This window comes from Cherax quadricarinatus, chromosome 85 (assembly GCF_038502225.1).
Source record: "Cherax quadricarinatus isolate ZL_2023a chromosome 85, ASM3850222v1, whole genome shotgun sequence".
In the NCBI taxonomy this organism is placed as follows: Eukaryota; Metazoa; Arthropoda; class Malacostraca; order Decapoda; family Parastacidae; genus Cherax; species Cherax quadricarinatus.
The window spans coordinates 9,744,692-9,763,959 of record NC_091376.1 but is presented as its reverse complement, the minus strand read 5'-3'; the positions used below and the strand labels follow the sequence as shown (position 1 = coordinate 9,763,959).

General features: G+C 47.6%; 1 protein-coding gene across 3 annotated transcripts in view; it reads left to right on the top strand.

Annotated features, from left to right (window-relative positions):
* LOC128703154 (A disintegrin and metalloproteinase with thrombospondin motifs 9) overlaps nt 1-19,268 on the top strand; it is a 1,205,378-nt gene that overhangs the window by 994,740 nt on the left and 191,370 nt on the right. For all 3 annotated transcript variants that reach the window (XM_070103358.1, XM_070103357.1, XM_070103356.1), the window contains exon 5: nt 9,498-9,664. In XM_070103358.1, coding sequence (XP_069959459.1) covers nt 9,498-9,664 — 167 coding nt within the window. The remainder of the gene's footprint in view (nt 1-9,497; nt 9,665-19,268) is intronic.

Sequence of the window (19,268 nt, the reverse complement as noted above, 5' to 3'; positions counted from 1 at the left end):
GGTTATCACTGGTGTGTGACCTGCTGGGTTATCACTGGTGTGTAACCTGCTGGGTTATCACTGTTGTGTAACCTGCTGGGTTATCACTGTTGTGTAACCTGCTGGGTTATCACTGTTGTGTAACCTGCTGGGTTATCACTGTTGTGTAACCTGCTGGGTTATCACTGGTGTGTAACCTGCTGGGTTATCACTGTTGTGTAACCTGCTGGGTTATCACTGTTGTGTGACCTGCTGGGTTATCACTGGTGTGTGACCTGCTGGGTTATCACTGTTGTGTGACCTGCTGGGTTATCACTGGTGTGTAACCTGCTGGGTTATCACTGTTGTGTAACCTGCTGGGTTATCACTGTTGTGTAACCTGCTGGGTTATCACTGTTGTGTGACCTGCTGGGTTATCACTGTTGTGTAACCTGCTGGGTTATCACTGTTGTGTAACCTGCTGGGTTATCACTGTTGTGTAACCTGCTGGGTTATCACTGTTATGTAACCTGCTGGGTTATCACTGGTGTGTAACCTGCTGGGTTATCACTGGTGTGTGACCTGCTGGGTTATCACTGTTGTGTGACCTGCTGGGTTATCACTGGTGTGTAACCTGCTGGGTTATCACTGGTGTGTGACCTGCTGGGTTATCACTGGTGTGTGACCTGCTGGGTTATCACTGGTGTGTACTTCTCTGCCTCTGGCTACTTTTAACCAAGTATTATAACTTGAGTAATGTTTGCACACACCATCGTCACAACACTTGCCCACATTAATGCACGAGTTAAAACATCATCGCACTTAACTGGTGACTTATCTGCGCTCTGTGAGAATTATACGAATGACATAACGAATGCATTCGTTGTAGCCTGGTTGACCAGCCTAACACCAGCCCAGCCTTGTTGACCAGCCTAACACCAGCCCAGCCTTGTTGACCAGCCTAACACCAGCCCAGCCTTGTTGACCAGCCTAACACCAGCCCAGCCTTGTTGACCAGCCTAACACCAGCCCAGCCTTGTTGACCAGCCTAACACCAGCCCAGCCTTGTTGACCAGCCTAACACCAGCCCAACCTGGTTGACCAGACTAGCACCAGCCCAGCCTGGTTGACCAGACTAGCACCAGCCCAGCCTGGTTGACCAGACAAGCACCAGCCCAGCCTGGTTGACCAGTCTAGCACCAGCCCAGCCTGGTTCACCAGACTAGCACCAGCCCAGCCTGGTTGACCAGGCTAGCACCAGCCCAGCCTGGTTCACCAGACTAGCACCAGCCCACCCTAGTTGACCATTCTAGCACCAGCCCAGCCTGGTTGACCAGTCTAGCACCAGCCCAGCCTGGTTGACCAGTCTAGCACCAGCCCAGCCTGGTTGACCAGTCTAGCACCAGCCCAGCCTGGTTGACCAGTCTAGCACCAGCCCAGCCTGGTTGACCAGACTAGCACCAGCCCAGCCTGGTTGACCAGTCTAGCACCAGCCCAGCCTAGTTGACCAGACTAGCACCAGCCCACCCCAGTTGACCATTCTAGCACCAGCCCAGCCTGGTTGACCAGTCTAGCACCAGCCCAGCCTGGTTGACCAGTCTAGCACCAGCCCAGCCTGGTTGACCAGTCTAGCACCAGCCCAGCCTGGTTGACCAGACTAGCACCAGCCCACCCTAGTTGACCATTCTAGCACCAGCCCAGCCTGGTTGACCAGTCTAGCACCAGCCCAGCCTGGTTGACCAGACTAGCACCAGCCCAGCCTGGTTGACCAGTCTAGCACCAGCCCAGCCTGGCTGACCAGTCTAGCACCAGCCCAGCCTGGTTGACCAGTCTAGCACCAGCCCAGCCTGGTTGACCAGTCTAGCACCAGCCCAGCCTGGTTGACCAGACTAGCACCAGCCCAGCCTGGTTGACCAGACTAGCACCAGCCCAGCCTGGTTGACCAGACTAGCACCAGCCCAGCCTGGTTGACCAGACTAGCACCAGCCCAGCCTGGTTGACCAGACTAGCACCAGCCCAGCCTGGTTGACCAGACTAGCACCAGCCCAGCCTGGTTGACCAGTCTAGCACCAGCCCAGCCTGGATGACCAGTCTAGCACCAGCCCAGCCTGGTTGACCAGTCTAGCACCAGCCCAGCCTGGTTGACCAGCCTAGCACCAGCCCAGCCTGGTTGACCAGACTAGCACCAGCCCAGCCTGGTTGACCAGTCTAGCACCAGACTAGCACCAGCCCAGCCTGGTTGACCAGGCCCATGGCCGGGCTCCGTGAGTAGAAAAACTCTCGAAACTCGTCAAGGGTATTTCATAGGTACAGGTGTATGAATGTGTGTGTTCCTCTGTCCTCACATATACCCATCACTCAAGTCTCAAAAAATACTTCCTAACGTCCCCATGGCTGCCATCTGTGTACTCTCTCTCTCTCTCTCTCTCTCTCTCTCTCTCTCTCTGTCTCTCTCTGTCTCTCTCTCTCTCTGTCTCGTGAGCGTGTTTGATAGGAGTGAATGGAGACAAATGGTTTTTAATACTTGACGTGCTGTTGGAGTGTGAGCAAAGTAACATTTATGAAGGGATTCAGGGAAACCGGCAGGCCGGACTTGAGTCCTGGAGATGGGAAGTACAGTGCCTGCACTCTGAAGGAGGGGTGTTAATGTTGCAGTTTAAAAACTGTAGTGTAAAGCACCCTTCTGGCAAGACAGTGATGGAGTGAATGATGGTGAAAGTTTTTCTTTTTCGGGCCACCCTGCCTTATTGGGAATCGGCCAGTGTGATAAATATATATATATATATATATATATATATATATATATATATATATATATATATATATATATATATATATATATATATATATATATATATATATTGTTGCTATCAGAATAAGATTAAAAGTTGTGAGGGGCCCAGTGCAAGCAGTTTGTGGGGGCCCAGGACAGGCAACTTCTTGGGGGCCCCAGGACAAGCAACTTGTTTGGGCCCAGGACAAGCAACTTGTGGAGACCCAGGACAGGCAACTTGTGGAGACCCAGGACAAGCAACTTGTGGAGACCCAGGACAAGCAACTTGTGGAGACCCAGGACAAGCAACTTGTGGAGACCCAGGACAAGCAACTTGTGGAGACCCAGGACAAGCAACTTGTGGAGACCCAGGACAAGCAACTTGTGGAGACCCAGGACAAGCAACTTGTGGAGACCCAGGACAAGCAACTTGTGGAGACCCAGGACAAGCAGCTTGTGGAGACCCAGGACAAGCAGCTTGTGGAGACCCAGGACAAGCAACTTGTGGAGACCCAGGACAGGCAACTTGTGGAGACCCAGGACAGGCAACTTGTGGAGACCCAGGACAAGCAACTTGTGGAGACCCAGGACAAGCAACTTGTGGAGACCCAGGACAAGCAACTTGTGGAGACCCAGGACAAGCAACTTGTGGAGACCCAGGACAAGCAGCTTGTGGAGACCCAGGACAAGCAACTTGTGGAGACCCAGGACAAGCAGCTTGTGGAGACCCAGGACAAGCAACTTGTGGAGACCCAGGAGAAGCAGCTTGTGGAGACCCAGGACAAGCAACTTGTGGAGACCCAGGACAAGCAGCTTGTGGAGACCCAGGACAAGCAACTTGTGGAGACCCAGGACAAGCAACTTGTGGAGACCCAGGACAAGCAACTTGTGGAGACCCAGGACAAGCAACTTGTGGAGACCCAGGACAAGCAGCTTGTGGAGACCCAGGACAAGCAACTTGTGGAGACCCAGGACAAGCAGCTTGTGGAGACCCAGGACAAGCAACTTGTGGAGACCCAGGAGAAGCAGCTTGTGGAGACCCAGGACAAGCAACTTGTGGAGACCCAGGACAAGCAGCTTGTGGAGACCCAGGACAAGCAGCTTGTGGAGACCCAGGACAAGCAGCTTGTGGAGACCCAGGACAAGCAGCTTGTGGAGACCCAGGACAAGCAACTTGTGGAGACCCAGGACAAGCAGCTTGTGGAGACCCAGGACAAGCAGCTTGTGGAGACCCAGGACAAGCAGCTTGTGGAGACCCAGGACAAGCAACTTGTGGAGACCCAGGACAAGCAGCTTGTGGAGACCCAGGACAAGCAACTTGTGGAGACCCAGGACAAGCAACTTGTGGAGACCCAGGACAAGCAACTTGTGGAGACCCAGGACAAGCAACTTGTGGAGACCCAGGAGAAGCAACTTGTGGAGACCCAGGACAAGCAACTTGTGGAGACCCAGGACAAGCAACTTGTGGAGACCCAGGACAAGCAGCTTGTGGAGACCCAGGACAAGCAGCTTGTGGAGACCCAGGACAAGCAGCTTGTGGAGACCCAGGACAAGCAGCTTGTGGAGACCCAGGACAAGCAGCTTGTGGAGACCCAGGACAAGCAGCTTGTGGAGACCCAGGACAAGCAGCTTGTGGAGACCCAGGACAAGCAGCTTGTGGAGACCCAGGACAAGCAGCTTGTGGAGACCCAGGACAAGCAGGACTAGTCAAAACTAACCAAATCTAACTTAAACTAATGTAATCTTAACTAACCCAATTTAACCTAACCTAATCCTAACTAAGTTAATGTACATAATCTAATTAAATCTAAACCAACTTCCCTAACCTAACTTACTCTAACCTAATTTAAACAAACATGATTTAAATATAATAAAATCTAGCCTAAGCTAAGCTAACCTGACTTAAACAAACCTAACGTAAGATAAGCTAGCCTATCCTAAGTTAACCTAAGCTAACCTAACCTAACATAAACTAGCTTAACGTGAGAGATCTGGGAGTCATAGAATCACAATACTGTTATCACAAATGTAAGGAACATGAATGATAGGCTGGAGAAAGAAGAAAGATAGGAAACATTGAGCTGCAGACCATTAATACTAACATTCATACTAATTAATGTAATAGAGATAATTAGGAGAATGGTGGAACACCTGTGATGAACTGACTTCATAAGAATGGTGGAACACCTGTGATGAACTGACTTCATAAGAATGGTGGAACAACTGTGATGAACTGACTTCATAAGAATGGTGGAACAACTGTGATGAACTGACTTCATAAGAATGGTGGAACAACTGTGATGAACTGACTTCATAAGAATGGTGGAACAACTGTGATGAACTGACTTCATAAGAATGGTGGAACACCTGTGATGAACTGACTTCATATTCAGCACCAGTACGGGTTTAGAGATAGCAAATGTTGTCTTACAAACCTGTTGGAAGTTTATGACAAGGTAACACAAGTAGACACGAGAGGGAGGATTAAGTGGATTATATTTTCCTAGACTGCAAGAAGTCATTTGATAGTGTAGCTCAGAGACTGAGGTAAATACTTCAGTACAGGCAGGACCAACTGCAATGTATTCCAGTGGGTCGAAGAATACTTTAGAGGAAGGATATAGTGATTATCAGAATGGGAATAAGTATCAAGTGGGATTTTGCAAGGACTGATAATAGCCATATCAGTCCTAAATTCACATACAGGGAGGCCCCACTTTACAGCATTATGATATGCAGCGTTTCGCTAATACAGCAGTTTTCAGTTATACCCATTCTTCATTTATTCAGACTTCCTACAGTAAATATATTCACCACTCACTAAGCTAAGGATGAATATATTTTAAGATAAGTAATGTGTGTACTGTATATGCATTTTTTTTAGTCCTAGCTGTATTGTTATCAGGCTTTTATATGCATTTGAAAGTAACAAAAAAGGCTATGTTTCACTTTACTGTGATTTTCGCTTTACAGCAGTAGCCCAGAACCTGACCTGCTGTATAAGCGAGGCCCTTCTATACGGCAGTAGCCCAGAACCTGACCTGCTGTATAAGCGGGGCACTTCTATTCGGCAGTAGCCCAGAACCTGACCTGCTGTATAAGCGGGGCACTTCTATACGGCAGTAGCCCAGAACCTGACCTGCTGTATAAGCGAGGCCCTTCTATACGGCAGTAGCCCAGAACCTGACCTGCTGTATAAGCGGGTCCCTTCTATACGGCAGTAGCCCAGAACCTGACCTGCTGTATAAGCGGGTCCCTTCTATACGGCAGTAGCCCAGAACCTGACCTGCTGTATAAGCGGGGCACTTCTATTCGGCAGTAGCCCAGAACCTGACCTGCTGTATAAGCGAGGCCCTTCTATACGGCAGTAGCCCAGAACCTGACCTGCTGTATAAGCGGGTCCCTTCTATACGGCAGTAGCCCAGAACCTGACCTGCTGTATAAGCGGGTCCCTTCTATTCGGCAGTAGCCCAGAACCTGACCTGCTGTATAAGCGAGGCCCTTCTATACGGCAGTAGCCCAGAACCTGACCTGCTGTATAAGCGGGTCCCTTCTATACGGCAGTAGCCCAGAACCTGACCTGCTGTATAAGCGAGGCCCTTCTATACGGCAGTAGCCCAGAACCTGACCTGCTGTATAAGCGGGTCCCTTCTATACGGCAGTAGCCCAGAACCTGACCTGCTGTATAAGCGGGTCCCTTCTATACGGCAGTAGCCCAGAACCTGACCTGCTGTATAAGCGAGGCCCTTCTATATGGCAGTAGCCCAGAACCTGACCTGCTGTATAAGTGGGGCCCTTCTATATGGCAGTAGCCCAGAACCTGACCTGCTGTATAAGCGAGGCCCTTCTATACGGCAGTAGCCCAGAACCTGACCTGCTGTATAAGCGGGTCCCTTCTATATGGCAGTAGCCCAGAACCTGACCTGCTGTATAAGCGGGGCCCTTCTATACGGCAGTAGCCCAGAACCTGACCTGCTGTATAAGCGGGGCCCTTCTATTCGGCAGTAGCCCAGAACCTGACCTGCTGTATAAGTGGGGCACTTCTATACGGCAGTAGCCCAGAACCTGACCTGCTGTATAAGCGGGGCCCTTCTATACTGCAGTAGCCCAGAACCTGATCTGCTGTATAAGCGGGGCCCTTCTATACAGCAGTAGCCCAGAACCTGACCTGCTGTGTAAGCGGGGCCATTCTATACGGTAGTAGCCCAGAACCTGACCTGCTGTATAAGTGGGGCCCTTCTATATGGCAGTAGCCCAGAACCTGACCTGCTGTATAAGCGAGGCCCTTCTATACGGCAGTAGCCCAGAACCTGACCTGCTGTATAAGCGGGTCCCTTCTATATGGCAGTAGCCCAGAACCTGACCTGCTGTATAAGCGGGGCCCTTCTATACGGCAGTAGCCCAGAACCTGACCTGCTGTATAAGCGGGGCCCTTCTATTCGGCAGTAGCCCAGAACCTGACCTGCTGTATAAGTGGGGCACTTCTATACGGCAGTAGCCCAGAACCTGACCTGCTGTATAAGCGGGGCCCTTCTATACTGCAGTAGCCCAGAACCTGATCTGCTGTATAAGCGGGGCCCTTCTATACAGCAGTAGCCCAGAACCTGACCTGCTGTGTAAGCGGGGCCATTCTATACGGTAGTAGCCCAGAACCTGACCTGCTGTATAAGCGGGGCCCTTCTATACGGCAGTAGCCCAGAACCTGACGTACTGCTGTATAAGCGGGGCTCTTCTATACGGCAGTAGCCCAGAACCTGACCTGTATAAGCAGGGCCCTTCTATACGGCAGTAGCCCAGAACCTGACGTACTGCTGTATAAGCAGGGCCCTTCTATATGGCAGTAGCCCAGAACCTGACCTGCTGCATAAGCGGAGCCCTTCTATACAGCAGTAGCCCAGAACCTGACCTGCTGTATAAGCGGGGCCCTTCTATACGGCAGTAGCCCAGAACCTGACCTGCTGTATAAGCGGGGCACTTCTATTCGGCAGTAGCCCAGAACCTGACCTGCTGTATAAGCGGGGCACTTCTATACGGCAGTAGCCCAGAACCTGACCTGCTGTATAAGCGGGGCCCTTCTATATGGCAGTAGCCCAGAACCTGACCTGCTGTATAAGCGGGGCACTTCTATTCGGCAGTAGCCCAGAACCTGACCTGCTGTATAAGTGGGGCACTTCTATACGGCAGTAGCCCAGAACCTGACCTGCTGTATAAGCGGGGCACTTCTATTCGGCAGTAGCCCAGAACCTGACCTCCTGTATAAGCGGGGCACTTCTATACGGCAGTAGCCCAGAACCTGACCTGCTGTATAAGTGGGGCACTTCTATTCGGCAGTAGCCCAGAACCTGACCTGCTGTATAAGCGGGGCACTTCTATACGGCAGTAGCCCAGAAACTGACCTGCTGTATAAGCGGGGCACTTCTATACGGCAGTAGCCCAGAACCTGACCTGCTGTATAAGCGGGGCCCTCCTGTACCAGAAGAGACACGTATATGCCTGTTTACAGATGCAAAATTAATGAAGAGAATAAAAACCGATGAAGACAGTGAAGGCTACGAACGAACCTGGATAAACTGGTTGTTGAATTGTTGTTTGAGTTCAACCCCCAGCAAATGTAAGGTTGTGAAAATTGAGAAATTGACAAGAAAACCAGAAACTGAGTATAAACTCGGGTGACAAAGGCAGCAAATCTCACTCTGATTAGAAAGAGGTGAGCACAGGGGCGAGCATATCACCTGAGACACACGTCAGCTCAGTAACCTGCTTTCGTTTTGCAGTCATTCCGTGGCCTTTATATAAGCTACGTCAGGCCCATCCTGGAGTACGCAGCATCATCCTGGAACCCACACCTGATAAAACATGTTAAGAAAATGGAGAAAATTCAGAGGTATGCGGTGCGGTATGGGGTTCTGTGGGAGCAATAAGGGAACACTATCAATATTCGTGGCCCCAGATTATTCAACATCTTACCAGAAGATATCAGAAACACTGCTGGAACAAGTGTAGAAATCTTCAAGAGGAAATTGGACAAGTATCTTTACCAGGTGCCAGATCAACCAATCTGTGATGGATATGTGGGTCATCGATCACCAACAGCAACAGCCTCTTTGACTAGGCAAACACCAGACAAGCCTGGCCCATGGCTAGGCTCCTTGAGTAGGAAAAACTCTCGAAACTCATCAAAGGTATATCAAAGGTAGCGAGACTTGGTCCAGAACTAAAGAAACTGAAATGGACGATTAGAGAGAGGACTTAAGAACCAGAGGAGACATGATAACAACATACGAAATACTCGGGAGAAATTGAAAGGTTGGAGAGGGATAGGCTAGAGATACTTGAGGGTAGAGTTGGAAGTTAGAAATGCAAATGAGTCATGGGAATGTCAGGAAGTATTTCTTCAGAGGTAAGCACCATACACAGTTTTATGATAAGGTATGACAGGGCCTACAAGGCTAGGAGGGGGTGAATCTGGCAGGTGGTAACTTAGGAAGCCAGGAGCTGAGACTTAACCCCTGCAGTAACAAGTAGGTGAGTACACACACACACACACACACACACACACACACACACACACACACACACACACACACACACACACACACACACACACACACACACACACAAGAAAAAAAGTTAAGTGTCTATCGACAAGTCCTTTGACAACTAGTAGCTGCTGCTGCTGCTGCACAATAGTCAAAGCACGCCAGAACTGACAATATTTCTTGGTAGTAGGCTATACATTAACCGATCTTCGTTTCTGGTGTGGCAGGAGCAGCGTGGAAGGGAGGAGGACGCAGCCGCACCCGGCGCAGCCGCACCCGCAGGTTCCTCTACTCTCGCCGCTACACCATCGAGGTGATGGTGGTGGTGGATAACAAGATGGCTCGCTACCATGGCAAGCACTTCAACATTTACGTCCTCACACTCATGTCTGTGGTAAGTCCAGGACCAAAACGTTTTCTGATAAATATGTCCTGTTTACGCGTCTTACTAAACCAATTTGTTGGTTTATACTAAGTCATAATAATATACTCATTGCTTATAAGTATGACTATAATTTTTAGAGGGGTGAAGGGGTAAGCTAGTGGAAGGCCTCGGTCACATGACCAAAAGCTCCAGTTGTGGGTCATCATATGACTGAGACCCGCGTCAGGAAATACTTGTCCTGTTTCCTGACTAACCTTACTTAACCTAAACGTAATGTTACGGCTTGACAAAACTGCTGGAGACCGAAACGTTGCCACAATAAAATGTTACATTAGTTGCATATGTGCCCGTTTACCAAACAGTGTAGCTGCTGTCCACATTTCGTTCACCCCTGGTTCATTATCACGATTTCTGGTGTGATGATGGTCTACGTTAGACTGAAACCTCGTCCAAAGATCAGGGAAAGAGTTGGGTTTCGAACCCAGGGCAAGTGAGTCGTAAAACTCACAGGCCAGTGTATTAACCACAGGGCCGAGCGGTTAACACACTGGCCTTTGAGTTTTACGACTTACTTGCCATGGGTTTAAACCCCACCCGTTCCGTGATTTGCAATTGTTATTACGCTTTCGTGAGTCATTTATCCTGATTTTTTGGGCTACTTGTAAATTGTTCGTCTCGTAGTAACATTCTGGATTACCTGTGTGGGAACTTGAGATGCTCATTCTGGCAATCACTTTTTACACAAAAAAAAAACCAAGATATCTATGTCCTGTTCTCACGAGCACCTCTATGGGTACACTTCTTTAGAGAATTAACTTCCTGACAGGAAATTCCTGCCTTTTTCCGTGCACAAACTATAACAGACTTGATGTGGGGTGAGTGAACCCTATCTAGAAATCCCCCTGAGTCTACCAGTGTATGAACTTCTAATGGCCCCTCCCTAGCTTAGATGCCACATGCACAGAAGGAATGGTTCCTGTAAACAGTTGAAAATTTAGTAATCGTAGCATACACTAGGGGTTCCTGTGTTCCTTGGGGTTACCCTAATGTTTATGTACATTCGCTGCCTGACCACGGTCGAGTGAGGTTGTGCGCTGCACCCCTCTGCTGTTCAGGCGAGCTACCTTGTATCAACATGGCGCTGAGTGTGAGGAGGCGCGTAAATACCATTGGTATTGAGCTGCTTCGTGGGGCGATTTCACCCTCTTCAGTGCAAGTCTTACTCCCGACAATCATTAGGGAGACCTATGGAATCCAGGACGATGAGGTGTATGGTGTAGCCCTGAATGGGGCTTATAGAATCTTCGTCAAACTGAATTCCACGTCCGTGTATGAGTCTTTGGTGACGAGGTTCCAAGACGTGAGTCTTGACGCTACTCCTGCTGTGAAGGTGCGTTTGATCGACGTATCTCGCCACTTTACGTGGGTTAAGATACGTAATGTCCCATTTGAGGCAGATGAGGCTGACATACGGAGTGTTTTTGAGACATATGGAACCGTACATCTGGCACAAAAGGGCAAGTGGACGGCAGGTGCTTACATGGGACGTCCGGAGGGTACCTTCTCCCTGAAGATGACTCTGAGACGTCCCATACCGTCTTACGTCGTGTTGGAGGACTTCAGGACGCAAGTTATGGTATCGTATGCCGGACAGAGACGTACGTGCAGAATATGTGGGGCATACGACCATATGGCGGCAGAGTGCGTGAAGCTGAGGAGGGCGCCAGCGCAAACTGGTGAAGCACCAGTTACCAGCGTGATAGCTGTTGAGAGCCCGGTGCGCAAGCAAGGGCCTGGGCGCTTGTGGAGTGAAGAGGTGGAGGATTCCAAAGAGGAGAATGGCATGTGTGAGGTAAGCTGTGATGTAAAAGGATCTGTTACTACACAAAGGACAAGTACAGAAGTGCAAGTGCAGGAGGAGGTGCAGGCTATAGAGGAAGAGCTTCAGGAGGTGTTAAGGACATTGACACCGCCTGCAGAGGATGTTGTTCCTGAGCTGGTGAGAGACACGGCGGTGCCTGTAGAGGAATGTAAGGATAAAAAACATAGCAGGGTTGACGGGCCAACTAGTCAGAGAGAGTTGTCGCCGTGTGCTGTGGAACGGGGCGTGGTGGAGGTTGAGGTTCATCGTGAGGGAACCTCAGAAGATAACATGGATGTAGAGGGCATCACGAGGAAGAGAGCGGCGGCGTCAGACTCAGATGACGTCCTGACGCCGGCGCAGAGGTCTGGGAGGAAGGAAGAGCAATGTCGAAGCAGTCACGATAAGAGGCATCGCAAAAAAGGGGGAGGGGTTGATGGTGTGAAGCCTTGTGCTGGCTCTGGGGCAGGAGGCCCTGGGATGAATGAAGAGAGGAGGAAGGGTTGGAAACTATAAAGAGGCCTTAGGTGTATGACTGTGAACGTAAATGGACTGTGTAATAGTGTGAAGAAGGAATGGTTTCGAATGTTTCTGTATAAATATAGGGTGGATGTAGTGTTCCTGCAAGAACACAATTTCAAGGAGGGAAGAGTGCTCGAGGTGGAGGGGTTTCAGGTCATGACTCTGCCATCTGCACGTCTGAAAGGTGGTGTGGGTATATTGATCAGGGAGGCAAGCCCGTTTGTGTTGCTAAGAAGTGAGGGGGGAGGAGGGGGAAGAGTATTGCGCGTGGATGGGTGGTGGATGGGACAGCGGGTATCTTTTGTATGTGTGTATGCACCAGCGGAAAATGATGTGAGGGTAAAAAGGGATTTTGTATGTGAAGAACTAGTTTTCTTTTTACGTGGTTTACCTGCAGTGGCCATCGTTGGTGGCGACTGGAACTGCGTTATTAGGAGGGCTGACGTGGAACCAAAAGGGGCGGGGCACGTGTCGGCGGCCTTGCGAGATCTTTTGAGGGATATTCAGTTGCGGGATGCGGTTGGAGGAGGGGCGTGGGAGGTAGAGCACACTTTTGTAAGACGGGGTTACGCTGCTAGGTTGGATAGGCTGTATATATCTCAAGGGGTTGGGTTGACATTTTTCCGTACAATAGAAGTAGCTTATTCGGATCATCGGGCGGTAGTAGCAGAGGTGGCGTGGGAGTCACTAGCAGGTATATCTAGGGGATATTGGAAATTAAATACAAGTGTGTTAGGTGATGAGGAGGGGATAGAGGGATTTGCAACGCTGTGGGAGGGGTTACGTGCAGAGATAAAAGGGGTAGAGGATGTGGTGATGTGGTGGGATGGTGTGGCTAAAGAACGGATTAAGCAATATTACGTAAAGGAAGGGAAACGTATCAATTCTTTAAAATATGGGCTTGCTAACTATTTGGAGGATAGATTACGGGGTTGTTATGCGAGGGGGGCGGTGGCGGGCACTTATCCAATGGATGAAATTATGGCAATTAAAGGGAGGCTGCGTGAGGTACAGGATGAGAGGTTCCAAGCGGTGCGGGTACAGGCGGGGGTGGAAGAGGTGTTATGGGGCGATAGACCTTCATCGTGCGTATTGCGTAGGCAGAAACAAAGACAGCAGGCAATGACTATTCCATGGTTGGAGGTTCATGAATCGATAGGAGGGTACAGGGAGGGGCAGGTCATACAAGCTACGGAAGGAATGGGGGCGTTTGCTGACAAGTGGTATGAGAAGTACTGGCAACGAGAAGGGGTAGAGGATGGGGTTTTAGAACAGGTGTGTGGGAGTGTGGTATGTCAGTTGCGTAACAGTGATAGGGAAGCACTGGGTGGCGAAATAACTGAGGGGGAAATATGGAGGGCTTTAAGTGGAATGCGAAAGGGCAAAGCACCGGGAATTGATGGACTCCCGGTAGAGTTTTATCAGCAGCATTGGGAACTATTGAGGCATTTTCTGGTTAGGTTATTAAATTGCATGAAGGAGAGAGGTGAGCTGGGTGAGAAGCAGGCAACGGCTGTCGTTGTATTGGTACCGAAGGGTAAGGGGCAGCATACGCTTCGGGATTACCGGGCGATCTCGTTGTTATGCGCAGATTATAAATTGTTTGCGAAGATTTTGGGAAATCGGGTCAAGTGTGTGGTAGGGCGGGTAGTATCAAAAACTCAGTTTGGTTTGCCAGGGAGGTCTATGGTGGAGGGGCATGGGTTACTTAGGGATTTCGTGGAGGCAAAAGGGGGGGGGAGGGAGGGAGGTTTGGTGGCGCTCGATTGGCAAGGGGCATACGATAGAGTGGATCGGAAAGCATTGAAAGCCATCCTCAGGGGTCAGGGGTTTGGGGAAGAAATAGTGGGCTGGGTTGAGGCGTTGTATGGAGGTGCAATGGCGAGGGTACAGATTAATGGTCGATTGGGTGGGAAGATTGTAATGGGTAGGGGACTTAGGCAGGGGTGTCCTATGTCACAATTATTGTTTGCATGCGTACAGGACCCCTTTTATAGATTGATGGAGCAGCGTATGTGTCACGTAGAGGGACCAGGGTGTGAGGTTGCGAGGGTTTGGCCAGTTTTAATTGGGTATGTGGATGATACAACTGTTCTGATCAGGGAGGGGATGTCAATGGACACATTAGACGGGGTAGTACAAATGTTCGCAGGGGCAACTGGTATGAGGGTAAATTCAGATAAATCCATGGTCATGGGGTTAGGAGCTTGGGCGGGTAGGGTTGATTGGGGTAGTGCAGTTGTGAGGAAGCAGGTGAATTCGTTAAAAATCTGTGGTCTTATTTATGCAGACGATCTACCTGTGGCACGCATGGAAAACTCGCTTAGGATGGTAGAAAGGATTCAGGGACGCTTGGGTGCATTGCGACCTTATCATTTGACCCTTGTGCAGCGTGCCATTGTTGTTAATATCTTACTGTATAGCAAAGTATGGCACGTGGCAGCCGTGTTCCCATTAACTGGGCCAGCAATAACGAACATACTTAGGAAGGTTTTTAAATTCTTGTGGGGTTCGAGCTGTGATTGGATTAAGAGAGATGTGGTAATGTTACCTGTAAGTAAGGGGGGGCTGGGATTGCTGGACTTAAAGCGGAGGGTCAAATGTGTCTTCATTAAAAGGGAGGTGATGAGGGAAAGTGTGGGTGGGGGGGGTTTGGCCAGGATCCATAACAGATTGCAACGGATGTATACAGGAGTTGAGTTGCATGAGTGTGAAACTGTGTTGAGGGCTCTGGCGTGGGATCGAGAGCCAGCAAAGGTTAAAATAGGTAGGTTGTGTAGATTGTTAGCCGGGAGGGTTGTAGCGCCTGTAGAGGGAATTTTCCCCATGTATGCATGGGGAAGTATATGGAATAGGTTGAGTAGGATGAGGTTGCAACCTCGTGTCCGGGATGTAATGTATCGTTTTCTGCACGGCATTTTACCGTCGGGTGTGGTTCTACGGGATAGACGAGTCGTTGACGGGGGGGAGTGTGGGATATGTGGTGGGGAGGAGTCGGCTTTTCATGTAGTATATTTTTGTGATGGACTGAGGAGTGTCAAGGGGTGGTTAAATAGGGTGATAAATAGGATAGGAGGTAAAGGAATTTCTGTATTGAGAGCATTAAGTCTCGACGTGGGGGGTTGGGAGGAACGTGTAATCAGAGCTGTGGGATACATTATGGCAGATTATATCTATATAGTGTGGGGATTGCGGGGCAAACAGGTTACTGAGGTGAAGAGGAGGGTGTTAGCGTTAACGTTCTATAAAACGGTATGTAGAAATAAGGAAATTTATGGGAGGAGGTGGGTGAAGGATTTTTCAGAGGGATATAGGCAACTTACGTTACAGGTTTTATTAGACTTGTAATATACGAGGGAGGGGAGGGTATGATTGGAAAGTGTTGCTGGGGTAGGGAAGTCAGGGGTGAAAACAGGGTTGCCTCCCTGGTAATGGATAACAAAAGTTTTGCGAGAGTGTTGGATGAGTGATGCATGAGTGAATAATATGTGGACCACGGGTGCTAGCACCTGTGGAGCTGGCCAGTTTTTGTGTGACAGGACTTTATACTTATTATACATATTGTGTGTGGTAATATTGATTTACGGTAATGACATTGTAATTTGGAGATTTGCTATAATAATTGCATGTGTTTGCTCCAACTTGTTTCGAGGTGCCTTGCACTGCATAGTGTTGATGCTGTGATCATGCACGGTGTCCAGAGATATGATGTGATATGTTTGTATTAATGTCTGTGCATTATTGTTCGTCACTGGTGTTCTGCAATTTTCAGTTTTGTTTTGAGAGTAAAGAGGTTAATGCACGTCAGATAGTGTAAATAAAGTTGGGCAACAGTGGTGTTATAGGTTTTTGTGGTTAGGTGCGTGCTAGGCACAGTCTTTATGTGTTCCTTGTGTCATGGTTATATTTTATGTTGTATTGTACTGTTGTCAATAGCACTATGTAATGTCCATATAAGCTGTATAGAGCTTGAATGTCATAGTTGAAGCTGTGTGATTGTTTTAACACTTGAATTGCATGTTTAAATGTGTAAAGGCTTACATGTGTTGGATTTTGAGACTAAGTTTATTCTTATGGTTTTGTAGTAATTTTGTATGTCCTTGTGACTTTTCTATATCACCATTGTTGTGTAATACATATTGTTATGTAACTGAACCATTAGGACAATTACATAAATTAATGTTTGGGTCATTGCTGTGTGACTTTAGATTAGGCAACATTCATTGTTTATAGTATGTTAGGTTGTAAATAGTGGGGTGGTTGGATAACCACTAGGGGGGGGGGGTAATATGTCTATAATATGTTCAGTGCAATGCATTGCATGGTCTGTAGTCGATCATTAAGTACCATTTCGAGGGATGTGTATATAAAAGTGTTCTTCATATCATGTAATTCTGTTGAGTAGCTCCAACAGGTTTGGGTTAAGTGATAGGATGAGGGAGCAGGGAGGGGGGGGGGGGGGTTTACCCACACGGAGTTGTAAGTGTGGTTTTTAAAATTAGCTGTAGGGAGGTTTGTGTTAATTTATAGACTTAAATGAGTTTTACATATTATATTTTGTAATGTCATGTTTAAAATAAAATATAAAAAAAAAAAAAAAATGTTTATGTACACGGTAAGATTACTAACTTCTGGCGTAATATTGAAGGAATAGTTAACCAGCAATCCTGGTTAATTACCTTGCTTTGGGCTTTGGCTCGCTGCTTACCACAAGCCGAACTATTTCTTCATTTCCCCAGTAATTTGGTGGTCACCTACATAGAGAAACATCAGGAATGAGTCTCACAAATGGGTCTGGCACAGAGACTATCGGCGGTCCGTCGGGGAGGTCTCTGTCTTTCACAGTATATCTGATCTCATTACTTACTATAACGAAATACTAATATCTAAGCCTACATTATTAATTCTTATATTATGTAATAATTCAAGCCTACCTAAATCATTCTTAAGGCCTAAATTTCTCAATTAGTATGTTCATATTACGATTCCTCTCTGTATTCTTACATAGAAGTATTTGTTAGTGGTCTATTAGAACACGATACAGCACTCACCATTACCGTGACCATGACCCTTAAATATATACATACGAACCAGGCAGTGAAATGTTTTGGTGCTAATAAATTTCCAGAACCTGTTTTTATTGTCAGTAGCAGAGTTATGTTCCTAGCCTCACACTTCCATTATTTCGCATTTTTACCATTATTCCCCACAATACAAGCAACAACAAACAATTCACTACTAGGTGAACAGGGCCGGCATCGCTAAGTACGTTTTCACTCTCCCTGACTGGGAATCGAACCGCGACAATGTACATTCATTACTTCTGCCCTCCTGCAAATCTTGCAAAAGGACAAATCTTTTAAAATTCGAGGGAAAAAAATAGAGAATGGCATTCATGCGGGCACCTCGGTAATATTCCTGGAGCTGCTTACAGAGGATTGCAATGTAGAACTAGCAATAGTACTCAGTATTCTTTGAAGAGATTTAGAGATTTTGTTACACAGGTCGCTAGTTTATTGTGTACCTAATATCTATCTTGTGGATGGTAGTGGCTAGTTTATTGTGTACCTAATATCTATCTTGTGGATGGTAGTGGCTAGTTTATTGTGTACCTAATATCTATCTTGTGGATGGTAGTGGTATTGTGTACCTAATATTATTGTGTACCTAATATCTATCTTGTGGATGGTAGTGGCTAGTTTATTGTGTACCTAATATCTATCTTGTGGATGGTAGTGGCTAGTTTATTGTGTACCTAATATCTATCTTGTGGATGGTAGTGGCTAGTTTATTGTGTACCTAATATCTATCTTGTGGATGGTAGTGGCTAGTTTATATCTATCTTGTGGATGGTAGTGGCTAGTTTATACCTCATATCCTGTGGATGGTAGTGGCTAGTTTATTGTGTACCTAATATCTATCTTGTGGATGGTAGTGGCTAGTTTATTGTGTACCTCATATCCATCCTGTGGATGGTAGTGGCTAGTTTATTGTGTACTTCATGTCCATCCTGTGGATGGTAGTGGCTAGTTTATTGTGTACCTAATATCCATCCTGTGGATGGTAGTGGCTAGTTTATTGTGTACCTCGTATCCATCCTGTGGATGGTAGTGGCTAGTTTATTGTGTACCTCATATACATCCTGTGGATGGTAGTGGCTAGTTTATTGTGTACCTCATATCCATCCTGTGGATGGTAGTGGCTAGTTTGTGTACCTCGTATCCATCCTGTGGATGGTAGTAGATAGTTTGTGTACCTCATATCCATCCTGTGGATGGTAGTGGCTAGTTTATTGTGCACCTCATATCCATCCTGTGGATGGTAGTGGCTAGTTTATTGTGCACCTCATCCATCCTGTGGATGGTAGTGGCTAGTTTATTGTGCACCTCATATCCATCCTGTGGATGGTAGTGGCTAGTTTATTGTGTACCTCATGTCTATTCTGTGGATGGTAGTGGCTAGTTTATTGTGTACCTCGTATCCATCCTGTGGATGGTAGTGGCTAGTTTATTGTGTACCTCGTATCCATCCTGTGGATGGTAGTGGCTAGTTTATTGTGTACCTCATATACATCCTGTGGATGGTAGTGGCTAGTTTATTGTGTACCTCATATCCATCCTGTGGATGGTAGTGGCTAGTTTGTGTACCTCGTATCCATCCTGTGGATGGTAGTGGATAGTTTGTGTACCTCATATCCATCCTGTGGATGGTAGTGGCTAGTTTATTGTGTACCTCTTATCCATCATGTGGATGGTAGTGGCTAGTTTATTGTGTACCTCATATCCATCCTGTGGATGGTAGTGGCTAGTTTATTGTGTATCTCATATCCATCCTGTGGATGGTAGTGGCTAGTTTGTGTACCTCGTATCCATCCTGTGGATGGTAGTGGATAGTTTGTGTACCTCATATCCATCCTGTGGATGATAGTGGCTAGTTTATTGTGTACCTTTTATCCATCATGTGGATGGTAGTGGCTAGTTTATTGTGTACCTCATATCCATCCTGTGGATGGTAGTGGCTAGTTTATTGTGTACCTTATATCCATCCTGTGGATAGTGGCTAGTTTACTGTGTGCACCATATCCATCGTGTGGAAAGTAGCGCAAGAACATATGGATACACAAAAGGCCTATGAAATAGGTCCCAAAATCAAATCAAATCAAATCAAAGTTTATTCTCTATAAGGATTACAATGCAGGGTTTACAGATTTTGGTTATTGTATGGTTTACA